Source organism: Cervus elaphus, chromosome 33, assembly GCF_910594005.1.
Source record: "Cervus elaphus chromosome 33, mCerEla1.1, whole genome shotgun sequence".
Lineage (NCBI taxonomy): Eukaryota > Metazoa > Chordata > Mammalia > Artiodactyla > Cervidae > Cervus > Cervus elaphus.
In genome coordinates, this window is record NC_057847.1 from 71,973,768 (window position 1) to 71,991,752 (window position 17,985).

At 42.3% G+C, this 17,985-nt stretch overlaps 1 protein-coding gene and 1 non-coding gene across 3 annotated transcripts in view; one reads left to right on the forward strand and one right to left on the reverse strand.

Moving 5' to 3' along the window:
• The window catches only part of CFAP221 (cilia and flagella associated protein 221), a 113,921-nt gene that overhangs the window by 45,907 nt on the left and 50,029 nt on the right, over positions 1 to 17,985 (forward strand). For both annotated transcript variants that reach the window (XM_043894920.1, XM_043894919.1), the window contains exons 9-14: positions 3,818 to 3,938; positions 4,022 to 4,133; positions 4,330 to 4,438; positions 7,839 to 7,926; positions 13,035 to 13,124; positions 15,990 to 16,088. In XM_043894920.1, coding sequence (XP_043750855.1) covers positions 3,818 to 3,938; positions 4,022 to 4,133; positions 4,330 to 4,438; positions 7,839 to 7,926; positions 13,035 to 13,124; positions 15,990 to 16,088 — 619 coding nt within the window. The remainder of the gene's footprint in view (positions 1 to 3,817; positions 3,939 to 4,021; positions 4,134 to 4,329; positions 4,439 to 7,838; positions 7,927 to 13,034; positions 13,125 to 15,989; positions 16,089 to 17,985) is intronic.
• Positions 5,981 to 6,053, reverse strand: TRNAE-UUC. The gene has a single exon. It is a non-coding gene; the product is annotated as a tRNA-Glu (tRNA).

A 17,985-nucleotide genomic window follows, 5' to 3' on the forward strand; every position in this document is an offset into this window, starting at 1 on the left:
ATGTTGAATACAGTTCCCTGTGCTATACAGTAGGACCTTGTTGACCCATCCTGCATATAATAGTTTGCATCTGTGAATCCCAAACTCCTAATAATTCCCTCCCCCATCCTTCTCCTCCTTGGCAACCAGAAGTCTGTTCTCTTTGCTTGTGAATCTATTTTGTAGATAAATTCGTTTGTGTCATATTTTAGATTCCATATATATAAGTGATATCTTATGATATTTGTCTTTCTCTTTCTGACTCGCTTCACTTAGTACAGTAATCTCTAGGTCCATGCATGTTGTTGGGCATTACTTTTTTCATTTTATGGCTGAATAGTATTCCATTGTATATATGTACCACATCTTTGTCCATTCATCTGTTGATGGACATTTAGGTTGTCTCTAGCTATTGTCCTGGCTATTGTAAATGTGTTGCTATGAACATAGGGGTGCATGTATCTTTTAGAATTGTGGTTTTCTCTGGATACATGTCCAGGAGGGGGACTGCAGGATCATATGGTAGCTATAGTTTTAGTTTTTTAAGGAACCTCCATGCTGTTCTCCATAATAACTGCACCAACTTACATTCCCATTAACAGTGTAGGAGGGTCCATCTCAAGGAGACTGGTTTTTTTTTTTAACATCCTCAAATATTCTGGGTTGTTTCCCAAATGTTTATGGCTGAGGTTGTGTCAGAGCTCTGCTCTGTTGAGATGCAAACACCAGGCCACTAACACCTAACACAGGTTAGGCCACCTGCCCTAACCAGGCATCTCATCCTCGCACCTCACCGTGCGTCCATCATATGCATCCCTCCCACCCAGGGGCAGGTCCTCCCATGCCTGGAGCCTTCCAGGACTCTCACACGGGCCTATAACCTGTGTCATGCAGGGCAGCCGGACCGGTAGGTGCTCAACCAAAGCACATGGAGTGTCAGAATGCCTCAACGGCAGCAGTTTCTCATCTCCTCTCCGAAGTGTCACCGACAGGTGTCATCCCACCAAACTTGTGCTTGAGGAAATGCTTCCATGGGCAGCATTTACGAACATAGCGTGGTTCTACTACCCCACATGACCAATAAACAGCTTCTGCAGACATGGAAGCAGCCCTGTCTATACCTGTCCATGTTCAAAGCAGTTTTCATTTATAGAAAAGATCTGAAACATTAGCCTGAATCACTTATTTTTTAATTGGAGGATAATTGCTTTACAGTGCTGCGTTGCTTTCCGCTGCACAACAGCATGAACCAACGATGAGTATACACATGTCGTCTCCCTCCTGAACCTCCCTGCCACCCCCACATCCCATCCCACCCCTCTAGGTCGTGACAGAGCGCTGTGTTGAGCTCCCTGTGTTATAGAGCAGCTTCACACGATTTTACATATGGCACCTATTTTACATATGGCGATGTTTTACACATGGTAATGTATAATTCTCAGTGCTCCTCTCTCAGTTCATCCCACCCTCTCCTTCCCCCACTGTAGCCACGAGTCTCTTCTCTATGTCTGTGTCTCTATTCCTGCCCTGCAAACAGGTTCATCCGTACCATTTTTCTAGGTTTCATATATATATGTGTTAATATTAAATATTTGTTTTTCTCTTCCTGACTTACTTCACTCTGTATTCAGCTCCCTAAAACTGACTCAAATTTGCTCCTTTTTATGGCTGAGTAATATTCCATTGTGTGTATTACCACAGCTTATTTATCCATTCATCTGTTGGTGGACATCTAGGTTGCTGCCATGTCCTGGCTATTGTAAATAGTGCTACAATGAACATTGGGGTACATGTGTCTTTTGAATTATGGTTTTCTCAGGGTATATGCCCAGTAGTGGGATTGCTGGGTCATATGGTAGATTTATTTCTAGGTTTTTTTTTTAAGGAATCTACATACTGTTCTTCAAAGTGGCTGTATCAATTTATATCCCTACCAACAGTGCAAGAGTCTTCCCTTTTCTCCACACCCTCTCCAGCATTTATTGTTTGTCGATTTTTTGATGATGGCCATTCTGACTAGTGTGAGGTAATACCTCACTGTAGTTCTGATTCACTTTTCTCTAATAATGAGTGCTGTTGAGCATTTTTTTCATGTGTTTATTGGCCGTCTGTATGTCTTCTTTGGAGCAAAGTCTGTTTAAGTCTTCTGCCCCTTTTTTGATTGAGTTTATATATATATATATGTGTGTATATATATATATATATAGAGAGAGAGAGAGAGAGTTGCATGAGCTGCAACAGCTTGTGTATTTTGGAGACTAATTCTTTGTCAGTTGCTTCATTTGCAGTTATCTTCTCCCATTGTGTCGTCTTTTCATCTTGTTTGTAGTTTCCTTTTCTGTGCAAAAACTTTTAAGTTTAATTAGGTCCCATTTGTTTATTTTTCTTTTTGTTTCCATTACTCTAGGAGGTGGGTCAAAGAGGATCTTGCTGTGATATATATCAAAAAATGTTCTGCCTATATTTTCCTCTAAGAATTTTATAGTTGCTGGCTTTACCTTTACGTATTTCATCCATTTTGAGTTTATTTTTGTGTGTGGTGTTAGGAAGTGTTCTAATTCCTTTCTTTTACATGTAGCTGTCCAGTTTTCCCAGCACCACTTATTGAAGAGACTGTCTTTTCTCCACTGTACACTCTTGCCTCCTTTGTCAAAGATAAGGTGCTTATAGGTGTGTGGGTTTATCTCTGGGCTTTCTGTCTTATTCCATTGTTCTATATATCGGTTTTAATGCTAGTACCATATTGTTTTGTAGCTTTGTAGTGTAGTCTGAAGTCAAGGTGTTTGATTCCTCCAACTCCAGTTTTCTTTCTTAAGATTGCTTTGGCTCTTTAGGATCTTTTGTGTTTCCATACAAACTGTGAAATTTTTTGTTTTAGTTCTGTGAAAAATGCCATTGGTAATTTGATAGGGATTGTACTGAATCTATAGATTGCTTTGCATAGTATAGTCATTTTTACAATATTATGAATCACTTTTTAAAAACATTTTGGTACAAACAGTAGACATAATTATTCTTTTACACATAAATCAATGTAAGAGTTTTTTAAGTGTGGTAAACAAATTTAGCCATGGAAAACCAACAGCCTAGGAATGAATTATGCTGGATGCCAGGAACATTTTTCAGCGTGTCCTATTTTCCACTTACTATGTTCTTTGAGAACGTAAGGACAATAGCCATTGCCCCACTGTTTAATTATGATTATGCTCTGGCATCCTGACCTTGTGTTTATTTTCATAAACCACTGTTTTAGCACCCAAGTTGATTTTGAGTTTTGTTGTCATTTTTCAGCTGCTAAGGTGTCTCCAGCTCTTTGTGACCCTATGAACTATAGCAAGCCAGGTTCCTCTATCCTCCACTATCTCCCAGAGTTTGCTCAAATTCATGTCTATTGAATCAGTGATGCTATCTAACCATCTCATCCTCTGATGCCCCCTTCTCTTGATGTCTTCATCTTTCCCAGCATCAGGGTCTTTTCCAATGAGTTGGCTCTTCACATCAGGTGTGTCCAAAGCATTGGAGCGTCAACTTCAGCATCAGTCCTTCCAATGAATATTCAGGGTTTATTTCCTTTAGGATTGACTGGTTTGATCTCCTTGCTGTCCAAAAGACTCTCAAGAGTCTTCTCCAACACCACAGATTGAAAGCATCAATTCTTTGGTGATCAGCCTTCTTTATGGTCCAACTCTCACATCTGTACATAACTGCTAAAAAAAAAATCATAGTTTAGATATAGTATTTAATGAACTATAAGTCATGATATTATTGGAGAGAACTAAAATTAGGAGCCTTGAGTTGTTGCATTACATACTAATTTAATATCTGTTTTCTACTCTAGGTTGGAAGAATTTGAAAGAGTAAATACTCTTTCTAAGAAAGTAGTTGTTCCTCCAGAAAAGGCAGTGACACGTGTACCTTTTCCCCAATTGCCAGGAAAGGCAAAGCCTCCAAAGATTAAGGTAAAGCGGGCGTTATGGTAACCACAATGGAAGGAACAACAGAGAGGCCAAATAGTGACTTTTCTCTCCTGATTTGGTCTCAGGAAATCGAATATCATAACTTGAGGTTTCCAGTAGATTTATTGAATCCGTTTGCTGTGGCAACTGTTTTAAACCAAGAACCAGGAAAATTAAAGATTAAAGAATTGAGAGAAGGTAAGCAATGAATCCACCATCAGTCAGCTCCGGGCAGAATCTAAAGGAGTTAATGCTTCTCATATTTACTGCTTATGAGCAGCAGCAACAAAACTCAGTTAGAATCCTGTTACATTTTGCCGTCAGAAATGTTTTTCTCCCGGCCAGTGATTCTGATTCGATTACTGGTGTAATCATCGTTTCCTCCTGCCCTCAGTTTTGGACCAAGGCACTGAGATTTCAAAAACAAGACAAATGAAAGAAGCGCTCTTTGAACAGAAAGTCAGACAGGACACTTGTGAAGAGATTGAAAATCACCTGAAGTGGTAAGTGCCCCACGATTATTTGCATCAGGTGACGGTGTTTTTGCTAATGGCTTTTTATCCATGAGACCCAATGAATGAATGGATGTAATAACTTTTTATGCCCTTTGAAACATTTGATTATTTCCTCCCCTTTAATGGACTTTGTTTCAGAGTGAAGTTTCTATCAGGAGTGAATCAGTGTGACCACACCATGCTCCTTCCTAAGTGTGACCAGCACAGAACCAAAGTGCACCCCACCTCACACCAGGACACCCCCTTCCTGGGCTGACTCAGGGACCCTGAAGCTTGCCCGACTGTCTCTCACCCCACCCAAGCCCCCTGTGCCCTGGGCTGTGAGCTCCAGGGGCCATCGGGGGAGCCTGGCAGTGCAGCTGGGGTTGGAAAGTGTTCCAATTTCATTCTTCTACATGTAGCTGTCCAGTTTTCCCAGCACCACTTATTGAAGAGACTATCTTTTCTCTTCAGGTGGGGTGGGAGAGGCTCCTAGTGAGGGTTTTCAAACGCAGATGCAGGTTTTTACCAGACCACACAAGACATATCTGCATGTACAGACTCAGCTGAAGTAACTGTGGAAACTCTAATATAAAACTGAGTTCAAAAAGAGACTCCTGAAAGTTTGGTTAGGTGGCCACCCTGTCACAGTCCTGCTTCCCCACCGCCCAGACCGAGAACTCACTGCGTGCTCTGGGGCCAGCCCGGGTGTTCGCACCCTGCCACCTCTCGTGAGAAGCAACCCCTTCTGTGAATTCACAGAATCTTATGTGAGTCTGTACTCAGGGTCTGGCCTCAGTTGAATGAAGAGTATGCCAGGTTACCCAGGACCATTTGGGAAAAAACTCTTTCCCTATGGTAAAAAAAATAAAAGGACATGTTATCATTGTAAAAAACTTGAAAACGTTTTTTAAGTGTAGAAAAGAGAAAAGAATCGCTATAATGCAGTGACCACCGTTAACCCTGGTGTTTTTCCTTCCTCCTGTGCTGCTTTGTAACGGGCTTGAAATCATATCCTAAATTCAATTTTGATCATGTATTATTCACTTAATATTTTCTCGCAACTTTTTGCTGAAAGATTTTGAACCATCTAGTGAGACCCACACACACTGATGTATGGTCATCAGCTGTTAGCACTGCGCCTCGCACACAAGCACAAATGCACACTCACACACACTCCTTTCATCTGCCTGCGCCATTTGGAAGTGAGTGCAGGTGCCATGAGGCCTCACCTCTAAAGGCTTCAGCTCCTAAGAACAAGGACATTCTCCAGCATCACCATAGTTACTTCTAAGAAGTTTAACATTGATACAACATTAAATCATCAGCCTATATGCAAATTTACCCAGTTGTCCCCATAATGCTTCTATACCAGGGATGTTTTGGTTTTTGAAGAGGGGAACCCAAGGTCCAGTCAAAGATCATATGGTTTGCATTTAGTTTTTCTGTCTCTTTAGTCTCCTTTAAGACAGTTCTCTGTAACTTTTAAACAATTCTGCAGAACTTTTACTATATACTTTTTTGGGGGGCACTCAGCCTGTGAGATCTTATTTCCCTGACCAGGGATTGAACTTGGGCCCTTGGCAGTGAAAGTGCCAGGACCTAACCACTGGACCACCAGGGAACCCCGCTGCCATATACTTTGAATGTGTGTCAGACTCCGTGATGGGTACATGACGTACGAGAGGTTGTTATTTTTAATTAATTTTTTCTTTTGGTCATTGCTACATGCGGGTTTTCTCTGGTGGTGAGGAGCAGGGACTACTCTCTAGTTGTGATGCACTGGCTTCTCACCGCAGTGGCCCCTCCTGTTGCGGAGCTCAGGCTGTAGGTTCACGGGCTCAGTAGTTGAGGTTCGTGGGCTCTCGGGTGCTGGCTCAGTCGTTGTGGCACACGAGCTTTGGTGCTCCACAGCAGGTGGAATCCTCCCAGACCAGGGACTGAATCCATGTCCCCTGTATTGGCAAGTGGACTACTATCCACTGTAACACCAGGGAAGTCCCCCAGAGTTTTTTTTTTTTTTAAGTGGGATAAAATTCACATCACATGAAATGAACCATTTTCATCATTTTTTTTTTCATTTATTTTTATTAGTTGGAGGCTAATTACTTGACAATATTGTAGTGGTTTTTGCCATACATTGACATGAATCAGCCATGGACTTACATGTGTTCCCCATCCTGAACCCCCCTCCCACTTCCCTCCCCATCCCATCTCTCTGGGTCATCATTTTTTAATGTGTAGAACCCCAAGAGTTCTTAGTATGTTCACAGTGTTGTACAACCATCAGTACTTAGTTCCAGAACTTTTACATCCCTGCCAGAAAGAATCCTGTAAGTGTGAAGCAGTCATGCCCCCACCCTCCTGTTTCCCCTGCCCCTGGCAACCACTCAACCACTGTTTGTCTCTGGTGTTGCCCCTTCCGGACATTTCGTATGAATGTAGTCAGATCATATGTGACCTTTAGTAACTGGCTTCTTCACTGGGCTTCCCTGGTGGCTTAAGCAGTAAAGAATCTGCCTGTAATGCAGGAGACCCAGATCCGAGACCTGGGTTGGAAAGATTCCCTGGAGGAGTGAAGGGCTACCCACTCCAGTATTCTTGCCTGGAGAATTCCGTGGACAGAGGAGCCTGGCAAGCTATAGTCCAAAGGGTCACAAAGAGCCGGACATGACTGAGCCACTAACACTTTCACTTTCTTCACTAAATATGTTTTCAGAGTTCATCCATGTCACAGCATCTATCAGCACTTCATTCATTTTTATGGGGAATAAGCTTTTGTTTTATCAACATTCTACACTGTGTCTATTCATCAGTTGGTGGACATTTGGGGGGTTTCCAGTTTGGGGCTATTTGAAATAATGCTGCTGTGAACATTTATATACAAGTTTTTGTGTGAACTTACCTTTTCAGTGCTCTTGGGTGTATACATAGGAGAGGAATTACTGGGTCTCAAGGTAATTCACGTATAACTTTTTGAGAACAGCCAAACTGTGTTCTACACGACTACACCATTTTACATTCCAGTTTCTCCACATCCTTGGCAATTCCTGTTATTTTCCTTTGTTATGATTGCTGTCATCATCTTTGTCAGTTATCACAGCCATCCAAGTAGGTATGATGCAGTCCATCACTGTGGCTCTGATTTGCATTTTCCTAATGATGAGTGAGATTGAGTGTCCAGGTCTCTTTATTCATAAGTATTTTAGCATGTGTCACTGGGAGAAAAGCTTCCCTGTGGGGAACATGTGGTTCACCCTACTTGTGTTGCGGGTGTCTGCAACTTCTCCCTTCTTTGGCGTGCTCTCCTGCATCAGCTGTGCCGTTCAGCTGAGATGCTCCATCCTGAAATCGATTGTGGTATTCTAATGGGTTCTGGAAGTTGTTTTTTGTTTTTTTTTCTCCCCAGGCAAGTGCACCTCGGTAAGGATCACATGTCCTTTAAATTTAAAAAAGACATTTATGAGGAGCGGCAAAGAGTAAACAACAAATACAAGGTCAGAATTACTGCTAATCTGATATCATTTATTTCACTAAATATTTTGAATTCCTGCTATATGCAAGATGTCATAGCCGGAGGGGAAAAAAAAATCTTACAGTTAAGTTGGGAGGAGAGGCTGATAACACGCCCACTGTTAGCAATGAATCGAGGCTGGCCATACCTGTCACTGGAAACATCCGCTAAGTAGTGTGGAGATTCAAGGGACAGCATGAGAGGACTCATCTAACTGGAAAGCTTCCTAGGAGACTCGGTACAGTTTTGAAAAGTAGTAAATAAGAAACAGGCATCCAGCTCAGAGGCAGGGAATGGCACCAATTCAGGCTGGAATGCTGGGTGTGATCTGCAGTGCATGGAGATAAGAGACACCCAGAGACAGCGGCCCGGAGGCACACCAGAGCCAGGTCCAAACTAAAGCTGGAGGCCCAGGCCCACAGCAGGAAGCTGAGCAAAAGCAAGAGGGATGGAGGATTCAGATCGAGTGGGCATGAGAGCCCAATGGCACAGACACTCAGGAGTGGCAACTTCTTGTTCAAGGGAGATGGTCAGTAATGTTCACTTCTGAGATATTCATCATAAATAAGTAGAGTCTGAATAAAGATACAAGAAATCTCTCTCCTCTTTCTTCTAACAACACCTTTGCCAATCCCTTTTTTAAATTGCCCTGTTTTATTTGACTTGTGGTGGAGGAGATTTACGTCTCTTCCTACAAAAATCTGTGTTTTGAACCTGAGATCCACAGTCTCAAACTCCACATGTGTTTGAGATCAGCTGTGTTCAGATAAGAGCTGGACAGCTCACCACCTGCTGACAACCATAGATGTCTCTCATTTCTGGATTTTGTTTTTGTTTTTTTTTACTGAAGTATAGTTGATTTTGTTGAGGTTCAGTCACTCAGTCGGGTCTGACTCTTTGTGACCCCATGGACTGCAGCATGCCAGCAGGCTTCTCTGTCCTTCACTGTCTCCCAGAGTTTGCTCAAACTCATGTCCATTGAGTCGGTGATGCCATCCAACCGTCTCATCCTCTGCCATCCCTTCTCCTCCTGCCTTCAGTCTTTCCCAGCATCAGGGTCTTTTCTAATGAGTCAGCTCTTCACATCTGGTGGCCAAAGTGTTGGAGCTTCAGCTTCAGCATCAGTCCTTCCAGTGGAATATGCATACTCCCGTGGAGTATGCAGGATTGATTTTCTTTAAGATTCACTGGCTTTATCTCATTGCTGTCCAAGGGACTCTCAAGAGTATTCTCCAACCCCACAGTTCAAAAACATTCATTCTTAAGCACTCAGCCTTTATGGGCCAACTCTCACATTTGTACATGGCTACTGGAAAAACTATAGCTTTGAGTATACGAACCTTTGTTGGCCAAGTGATGGTTCTGCTTTTTAATACACTGTCTAGGTTTGTATAGCTTTCCTTCCAAGGAGCAAGCATCCTTTAATTTCATTGTCCACAGTGATTTTGGAACCCAAGAAAATAAAGTCTGTCACTGTTTCCATTTTTTCCCCATCTATTTGCCATGAAGTGATGGGACCGGATGCCATGATCTTTGTTTTCTGAATGTTGAGTTCTAAGCCAGCTTTCTCACTCTCCTCTTTCACCTTCATCAAGAGGCTCCTCTTTCCTTTCTTGCATTAGGGTCATGTTATCTGCATATCTGAGATTGTTGCTATTTCTACCTGCAGTCTTAATTCCAGCTTGTGCTTCATCCAGTCTGGCATTTCGCATGATGTACTCTGCATATAAGTTAAATAAACAGGGTGACAATATACAGCCTTGACGTACTGCCTTCCCAATTTTGAACCAGTCCCTTGTTTCATGTCTGGTTCTAACCGTTGCTTCTTGACCTGCAGAGAGGTTTCTCAGGAGACAGCTAAGGTGTTCTGGTATTCCCATCTTTTTAAGAATTTTTCAGTTTTGTGATCCACACAGTCAAAGGCTTTAGCATAGTCAATGAAGCAGAAGTAGATGTTTTTCTGGAATTCTCTTGCTTTTTCTGTGATCCAGTGAATGGTGGCAATTTGATCTCTGGCTCCTCTGCCTTTTCTAAATCCAGCTTGTACATCTGGAAGTTCTCGGTTCACATATTGTTGAAGCCTCACTAGCATGTGAAATGAGTGCAATTGTGCAGTAGTTTGAACATTCTTTGGCATTTCCCTTCTTTGGGATTGGATTGAGAACCAACACTGAGTGGCCTCAGTCCTGTGACCACTGCTGAGTTTTCCAAATTTGCTGGCATATTGAGTGCAGCACTTTAACAGCATCATCTTTTAGGATTTGAAATAGCTCAGCTGAAATTCCATCACTTTCACTAGCTTTGTCTGTAGTAATGGTTCCTAAGGCCCACTTGACTTCTTACTCCAGGTTTCAGGATATCTGCTTCTAGATGAGTGACCACACCATCGTGGTTATCCGGGTCATTAAGACCTTTTTTGTACAGTTCTTCTGTGTATTCTTGCCACCTCTTCTTAATATCTTTTGCTTCGGTTAGGTCCATATGTCTCTGTCCTTTATTGTGCCCATCCTAGTATGAAATATTCCTTTGGTATCTCTAATTTTCCTGACGAGATCTCTAGTCTTTCTTATTCTGTTGTTTTCCTCTATTTCTTTGCATTGTTCACTTCAGAAAGCTTTCTTATCTCTCCTTGCTGTTCTTTGGAACTCTGCATTCAGATGGATGTATCTTTCCTTTTCTCCTTTGTCTTCACTTCTCTTCTTTTCTCAGCTATATGTAAGGCTCATATTAGTTTTAGGTATACAGTACAATGATTCAGTTATACACACACACACGTATATATATGTATATTCTTTTTCAGATTCTTTAACCTTATACATTATGACAAAATACCCTATAGCTCAAAATACAGTATAGCTCCCTGTGCCATACAGTAGGTCCTCTTATTTCCGAATAAGGTGTTAATGTGATGGTTAGAATAGATTTCTTGAAGTTCAATCTTTATTCATTTTTAATTTTTATTTTGTATTGGAATAGTGCTTCTCTGGTGGCTCAGGGGTAAGGAATCCCCCTGCCAATGCAGGAAATGCAGGTTCCGTCCCTGGGTCAGGAAGATCCTCTGGAAAAGGAAATGGCAACCCACTCCAGCATTCTTGCCTGGGAAATTCCGTGGACAGAAGAGCTTGGCAGGCTGTAGTCCACTGGGGTTTCGAAAGAGTCAGACATAACTTAGCGACTAAACAACAACAACATAGTTGATTAACGATGTTGTGTTAGTTTCAGGCATGTGACACAGTGATTCAGTTATCGTTGTTGTTCAGTTGCTAAGTTGTTGTTCAGCCACTAAGTTGTGTCCAAATCTTTTGGACTGCATAGACTGCAGCACACCAGACTCCCCTGTCCTTCACTAGCTCCCAGAGGTTGCTCAAATTCATGTCCATTGAATCAGTGATGCCATCCAATCATCGTGTCCTCTGCCGCCCCCTTCTCCTCCTGCCCTCAGTGTTTCCCAGCATCAGAATCTCTTCCAGTGAGTCAGCTCTTCACATCAGGTGTCCAAAGGATTTGAGCTTCAGCGTCCGTAGCAGCCTTTCCAGTGAATATTCGGGCTTGATTTCCTTTACGATTGACTGGTTTGGTCTCCTTAAGTCTTAAGGTACTCTTAAGAGTCTTCTCCAGCACCACAGTTCAAAAGCATCAGTTCTTTAGTGCTCAGCCTTCTTAATGGTCCAACTCTCACATCTGTACATGACTGCTGGAAAAACCATAGCTTTGACTGTATGGACCATTGTCAGCAAAATAATGTGTGGTGTTTAATATGCTGTCTAGGTTTGTAATAGCTTTTCTTCCAAGGAGCAAGCATCTTTTAATTTCATGACTGCAGTCACCATCCACAGTGATTTTGGAGCCCAAGAAAATAAAGTCTGTCACTGTTTCCACTTTTTCCCCTTCTATTTGCCATGAAGTGATGGGACCAGACGCCATGATTTTCATTTTTTCAGTGTTGAGTTTTAAGCCAGCTTTTTCACTCTCCTCTTTCACCTTCATCAAAAGGCTCTTCAGTTCCTCTTCACTTTCTGCCATTAGAGTGGTATCATCTGCATTCAGTTATACATATATGTATATCTATTTTTATCAAATTCTTTCCCCACTTAAGCTATTACAGGATATTGAGCAGAGTTCCCTGATCTATACAGTAGGCCCTTGTTGGTTATCCATTTTAAGTATAGTAGTGTGTGTATGCCAATCAGTTTAGTCTTAAAAATGACTGTGGAGAGTGTAGCTGAGAACCAAGCTAATTTTAGAAGTTAATTAACAAATAGTAAAACCCACAGGGAAGCAAAAACAGACACATTTTTGCAGTGTGTATGGTCCTTTTTGCTGTGGAGGCAGGTACGTGCAGACACTGACCAGGCCACGCCAGCCTTCCTGGGAACAGCCCGGGAGTACCTAGTGTGGAGTGGGGAGATTACTCAGGGGCCAGGAGGACACGAGTAGTAGGGGGAGGGGAGCAGTCTGGGGGACTCTTAATCCAGGGGAGAGACAGACCCCCAGCCTCCGCCACCCAGCAAAGGGGGAGAGATCACATGCCTGTGTTAAACCTGATGCTTGGTTAGTTCGCTCTCAGGAGCTTAAAACTCTCCTGGGACGTTAAATTTCCCTTAAATGGAATCTCTACACCCCTATGGTGACACAGTTTCCTAGAATCCTTTCTGCGAATTTTAAATGCTTCAAATAATTTCCAGAGACTATCGTAAAGATCCCCTGGAGGAGGAAACGGCAACTCACTCCAGTATTCTTGCCTGGAAAATTCCATGGAGAGAGGAGCCTGGCAGGCTACAGCCCATGTGGTCCCAAAGAATCAGACACGACCAAGCGCACACATGCACACGGGCACACACACACACACACACACACACTCTCTCTAATTTTAATAAGAAGGTGTTGGGTTTGTGCTTGTAATAAAACTTTCCATATTTAAACAATAGGTGTGCTTGCAATGATCATTTTAACCACCACTCCCAGAGGGAACGTCATGGATGGATTAGACCACTTTCTTAATGTGTTTCTACCCGTTTTAAAGAGAAATAACAGTTGTCGTTGTGTGCATCTGTATTCAATTTTAATATTTTCAATGTTTGAAAACCCCAGCTAGATAGAGGAGATCCTATTTTGGATGAGGAATTCCAGCGACGCAAGACAGAAGTTCACCCCAAACGGATTTTACACGACCTGGAAGAAGTGAGTAACTTTTCTTTATTTGGAATCTGATTGTCAGCAGCCCTTTATATGTTTATTTTTTAAGCATGTAAGCAATTTTCTAGAAATTCTTTTACCAATAGATTTTTAATAATTTTTAACTTGTTTACCTTTTCACAGAGTTTTTTTAACATGTCCACAAGTCAGGCGTCAATTTGAGATTAACGGCACCCTGTACCAGCACCTCCTTCCCACACTCTGCTTTCTCCTCTTGGTCTCCTTTTTTCTTCCCCTTTTTTGTCCAAGGGCTTCCCTGCTGGCTCAGATGGTAAAGTGTCTGCCAGCAATGCAGGAGGCCCCGGTTTGATCCCTGGGTTGGGAAGTTCCCCTAGAGAAGGAAATGGCAACCCACTCCAGTACTCTTGCCTGGAAAATCTCATGAATGGAGGAGCCTGGTAGGCTACAGTCCATGAAGTTGCAAAGAGTTGGACACGACTGACCGACTTCACTTTGCTGTCCACGCCCCTGTCTGCACGCTGATCCTCAGGGTGCGTCCCGGGGTAGGTTCCTTGCCCCCTCCCTCCCCTTGTCAAAAAAGACAGAAAGTCAGACGCCAGAGCGCTGGCTCCAGCTCCACCGTGGATGTGGCATCCGGGAGGAGCTCCTTCAGCCTTGACGCCGCAGTGTCCTCAACTGCAAAGTGGGGACCGCAGCCCCCACCAGAGTTTCTTCTGTCATGTGATAGTTTCTGGTTAAAACCTCAATTTTGAATTTTTGTTTCTTCTGTAAATTTTATTTTATTGAAGTATAATTGATTTACACGGTTGTTTCTGTTGTACAGCACAGTGATTCAGTTATATATATATATATATACACATTATTTCTCCATTATGTTTTATCAGAGGATACTGAATATAGTTCCCTGTGCTATACACTGAGACCTGTTGTCTATCCTGATTTTTAATTTTAACAATGGAAAGATTCTTCTCCATCTCCTACCTCCATCATTCTCACTTTTCTCTTCTGGATCTGTCAAATCTGAACTGTTTTTACCTTTTTCCTTCTCTCCCACATTTCATCTGGCCCCAAAGTCTTGCCAGTCACTCTTCCATGAGGCCACCCCAGGTCCACCGTCACACCTCAGCCTCAGCTTATTCAGCAGATCTGCCTTCTCTTCCGTGGCCCACTGCCTGGGCCAATGCGGGGCTGCTCCATTTCCGATGACTTTGTCTTCACATTGTTTGTCTGTTCAAGAACCTGCAACGCCAGAGGCTCTGGTGGCCTCTCGACACCCCAGGCACCCTCTCCTTCCAGCCAGTTACTGGTCTTCATGCACATGTGCCCATGGTATGCAGGCCCTAGTGAGGACCACACAGTGTGGCCCCCCCCATTCCAAGGCATCCCATCCCCCATCACAAGGGACTGATTTCCATGTGACTTCATTCTTTCCCAGGGCCACATGTGTGTGTTCGATCTTGCCTATCTAGACTGTACATTTCTTTCTTTCTCTCTCTCTTTTTTGATGTAATATTCACAATTTTCTAAAAAGAAACCTCACCAAATGAGGAAAACAGAAACTTTTGTAAACTGATAAATGCTTTTTTTTTAAAAAATTGCAGTAAAAGTCTTTCCAATTGGTGAAAAGTTAGAAGTATTATATGCACAAGGAAGTATAAGCTCTTTTATTCAGTATTGTGTTAGAGATTCAAGATAGTGTACAGCATGATAAGGAAAAGATATAATAAAAGTCATAAATATTGGACAGAAAGAGCTTTGATTTCATATGATATAATTGACTATGATTATAGAAAATCTAAAAGAATCTATTGCCAGAATAATTCATCTTAACTGAATTTGTGAGAGAGCTTGGCAATTGCATATAAAATCATTGTACAATATGTATGTATTTTCACATACAAGAAATAAAATGTTAGCATATAATTTAATAAACATGTAATTTATAATAGCAAGCAAGTACCTAGAAGCAAATCTAACAATTGCAAAGCTTTACACTAGAACAGCAACAAAGATCTAAATAAGCTGAAAGATTTTTACAGAAGTTTCATGGAAGAGGATAAACATTGCAAAGATGTCACCTCTTTCTAAATTGATCTATAGATTTAATGCAATCCTAGTTATTATCTCAATAGACTTTCTCGTGGAATTTCATAAACCCTTTAAGTACACATATATGTATATACACAACATGAACATGAATATCATTGTGTAGGTATGTGTGTGTGTATATTTGTAAGCCACCAGCTCACCTGGTAGCTCAGTGGTAAAGAATCGTCTGCAGTGCAGGAGACGCAGGAGATGAGGGTTTGATCCCCGGGTTGGGAAGATCCCCTGGAGAAGTAAATGTCGACCCACTCAAGTATTCTTGCCTGGAAAATCCCATGGACAGAGGAGCCTGGTGGGCTGCAGTCCATGGGGTCGCAAAGAGTCGGACACGCCTGAGTGACTGAACACTCACGTACACATAGGAAAGAGAAAAGACTTGAGAATTTTTTTAACTTAAAATGACTAAACTGGGGGAGATGACTGCCTCTGAAGGAGATAAAGTCTTATGAAAAAGTCAGACCATTAAGGCAGTGTGGTGCTGGCATACGGATGGACAAAAGATAAATGAAACCAAAGAGAAAGCCAGAGACAGGTCTGCATTATATATATATGACCTTGAGTCACTGGAAAAATGAGCATAAACCCAAATCTTGTCTTTCTTTTGGTTCCTAACCCAAGAAGTATTCCCTATAATGCTGTGTGCACCAAAGTGCTTAATAAATGCTCATTAAGTGGAAGAACAAATAACTTGATTTGAGATCAAACTCTGAAACATTTTTATTAAATGATTATGCATGGAGTTAAAATTTAAATCTAAGATGGACTGATATTTTGTGTTCACAGAAAATCCAGGAATTTCATCCTAATTTTGATCCGCTCGTTAATAATACTTGGGTCAACAGATTCCGAGCACAGAGACGGTTTCAACAAGCAGCTCGCAAGGTGAGTCTCAGCACCACTGTGAAGTTTCCCCGTGTTTTACAATGGGAAATCGAGCAATGAGTTTTTTGTAACACGTATGGAGATGCAATTCACATGCCATAAAATTCACTCCTGTAGAGCATACAATTCTCTGGTTTTTTGTACGGCGCAGAGTGGTACAGAGACCTTCCTTAGTGGTTCAGTGGTAAAGAATCTGCCTGCAATGCAGGAGCCGCAGGAGATGCAGGTTCAATCCCTGGATCAGGAAGATCCCTTGGGGAAGGAAATGGCAACCCACGCCAGGCTTCTTGCTGGGAAATCCAATGCACAGAAGAGCCTGGTGGGCTACAGTCCACAGGATCATAAAGAGTCGAACACGGCTGAAGTGACCTAGCACACAGAGTGGTGCAGCCATCACCACTCTCCAGTTTTCAGTTCAGTTCAGATCAGTCGCTCAGTCGTGTCCAACTCTTTGCCACCCCATGGACTGCGGCACAGCAGGCCTCACTGTCCATCACCAACTCCCGGAGTTTACTCAAACTCTGTCCATTGAGTTGGTGATGCCATCCAACCATCTCATCCTCTGCCGTCCCCTTCTCCTCACACCTTCACTCTTTCCTAGCATCAGGGTCTTTTCTGAGTCAGTTCTTCACATCAGGTGGCCAAAGTATTGCAGTTTCAGCTTCAGCATCAGTCCTTCCAATGAATAATCAGGATTGATTTCCTTTAGGATGGACTGCTTGGATCTCCTTGCTGTCCAAGGGACTCTCAAGAGTCTTCTCCAACACCACAGTTCAAAAGCATCAGTTCTTTGGTGCTCAGATTTCTTTATAATGCAACTCTCGTAGCCATATATGACTACTGGAAAAACCATAGCTTTGACTAGACAGACCTTTGTTGGCAAATTAATGTCTCTGCTCTTTAATATGCTGTCTAGGTTGGTCATAACTTTCTTCCAGGGAGCAAGTGTCTTTTAATTTCATGGCTGCAATCACCATCTGCAGTGATTTTGAAGCCCAAAAAAATAAAGTCTGTCACTGTTTCCATTGTTTCCCCATCTATGTGCCAGGAAGTGATGGGCTGGATACCATGATCTTAGTTTTCTGAATGTTGAGTTGTAAGCCAACTTTTTCACTGTCCTCTTTCACTTTCATCAAGAGGATCTTTAGTTCTTCTTCGCTTTCTGCCATAAGGGTGGTGTCATCTGCATATCTGAATCTATTGATATTTCTCCCTACAATCTTGATTCCAGCTTGTGATTCATCCTGTCCAGCATTTCTCATGATGTACTCTGCATATAAGTTAAATAACCTGGGTGACAATATACAGCCTTGTTGTACTCCTTTCCCAATTTGAAACCAGTCTGTTGTTCCATGCCCAGTTCTAACTGCTGCCTCTTAACCTGCATACAGATTTCTCAGGAGGCAGGTAAGATGGTCTGGTGTTCCCATCTCTTAAGGAATTTTCCACATTTTGTTGTGATCCACACAGTCAAAGGCTTTGGCATAGTCAATAAAGCAGAAATAGGTGTTTTTCTGGAACTATCTTGTTTTTTTGATGATCCAGCAGATGTTGACAATTTGATCTCTGGTTCCTCTGCCTTTTTGAAAACCAGCTTGAACATCTGGAAGTTCACAGTTCATGTACTGTTGCAGCCTGGCTTGGAGAATTTTGAGCATTACTTTGCTGGCGTGTGAGATGAGTGCAATTGTGCGGTAGTTTGAGCATTCTTTGACATGGCCTTTCTTTGGGATTGGAATGAAAACAGACCATTTCCAGTCCTGTGGCCACTGCTGAGTTTTCCAAATTTGCTCGCAGATTGAGTGCAGCACTTTCATAGCATCACCTTTTAGGATTTGAACTAGCTGAACTGGAATTCCATCGCCTCCACTAGCTTTGTTCCTAGTGATGCTTCCTA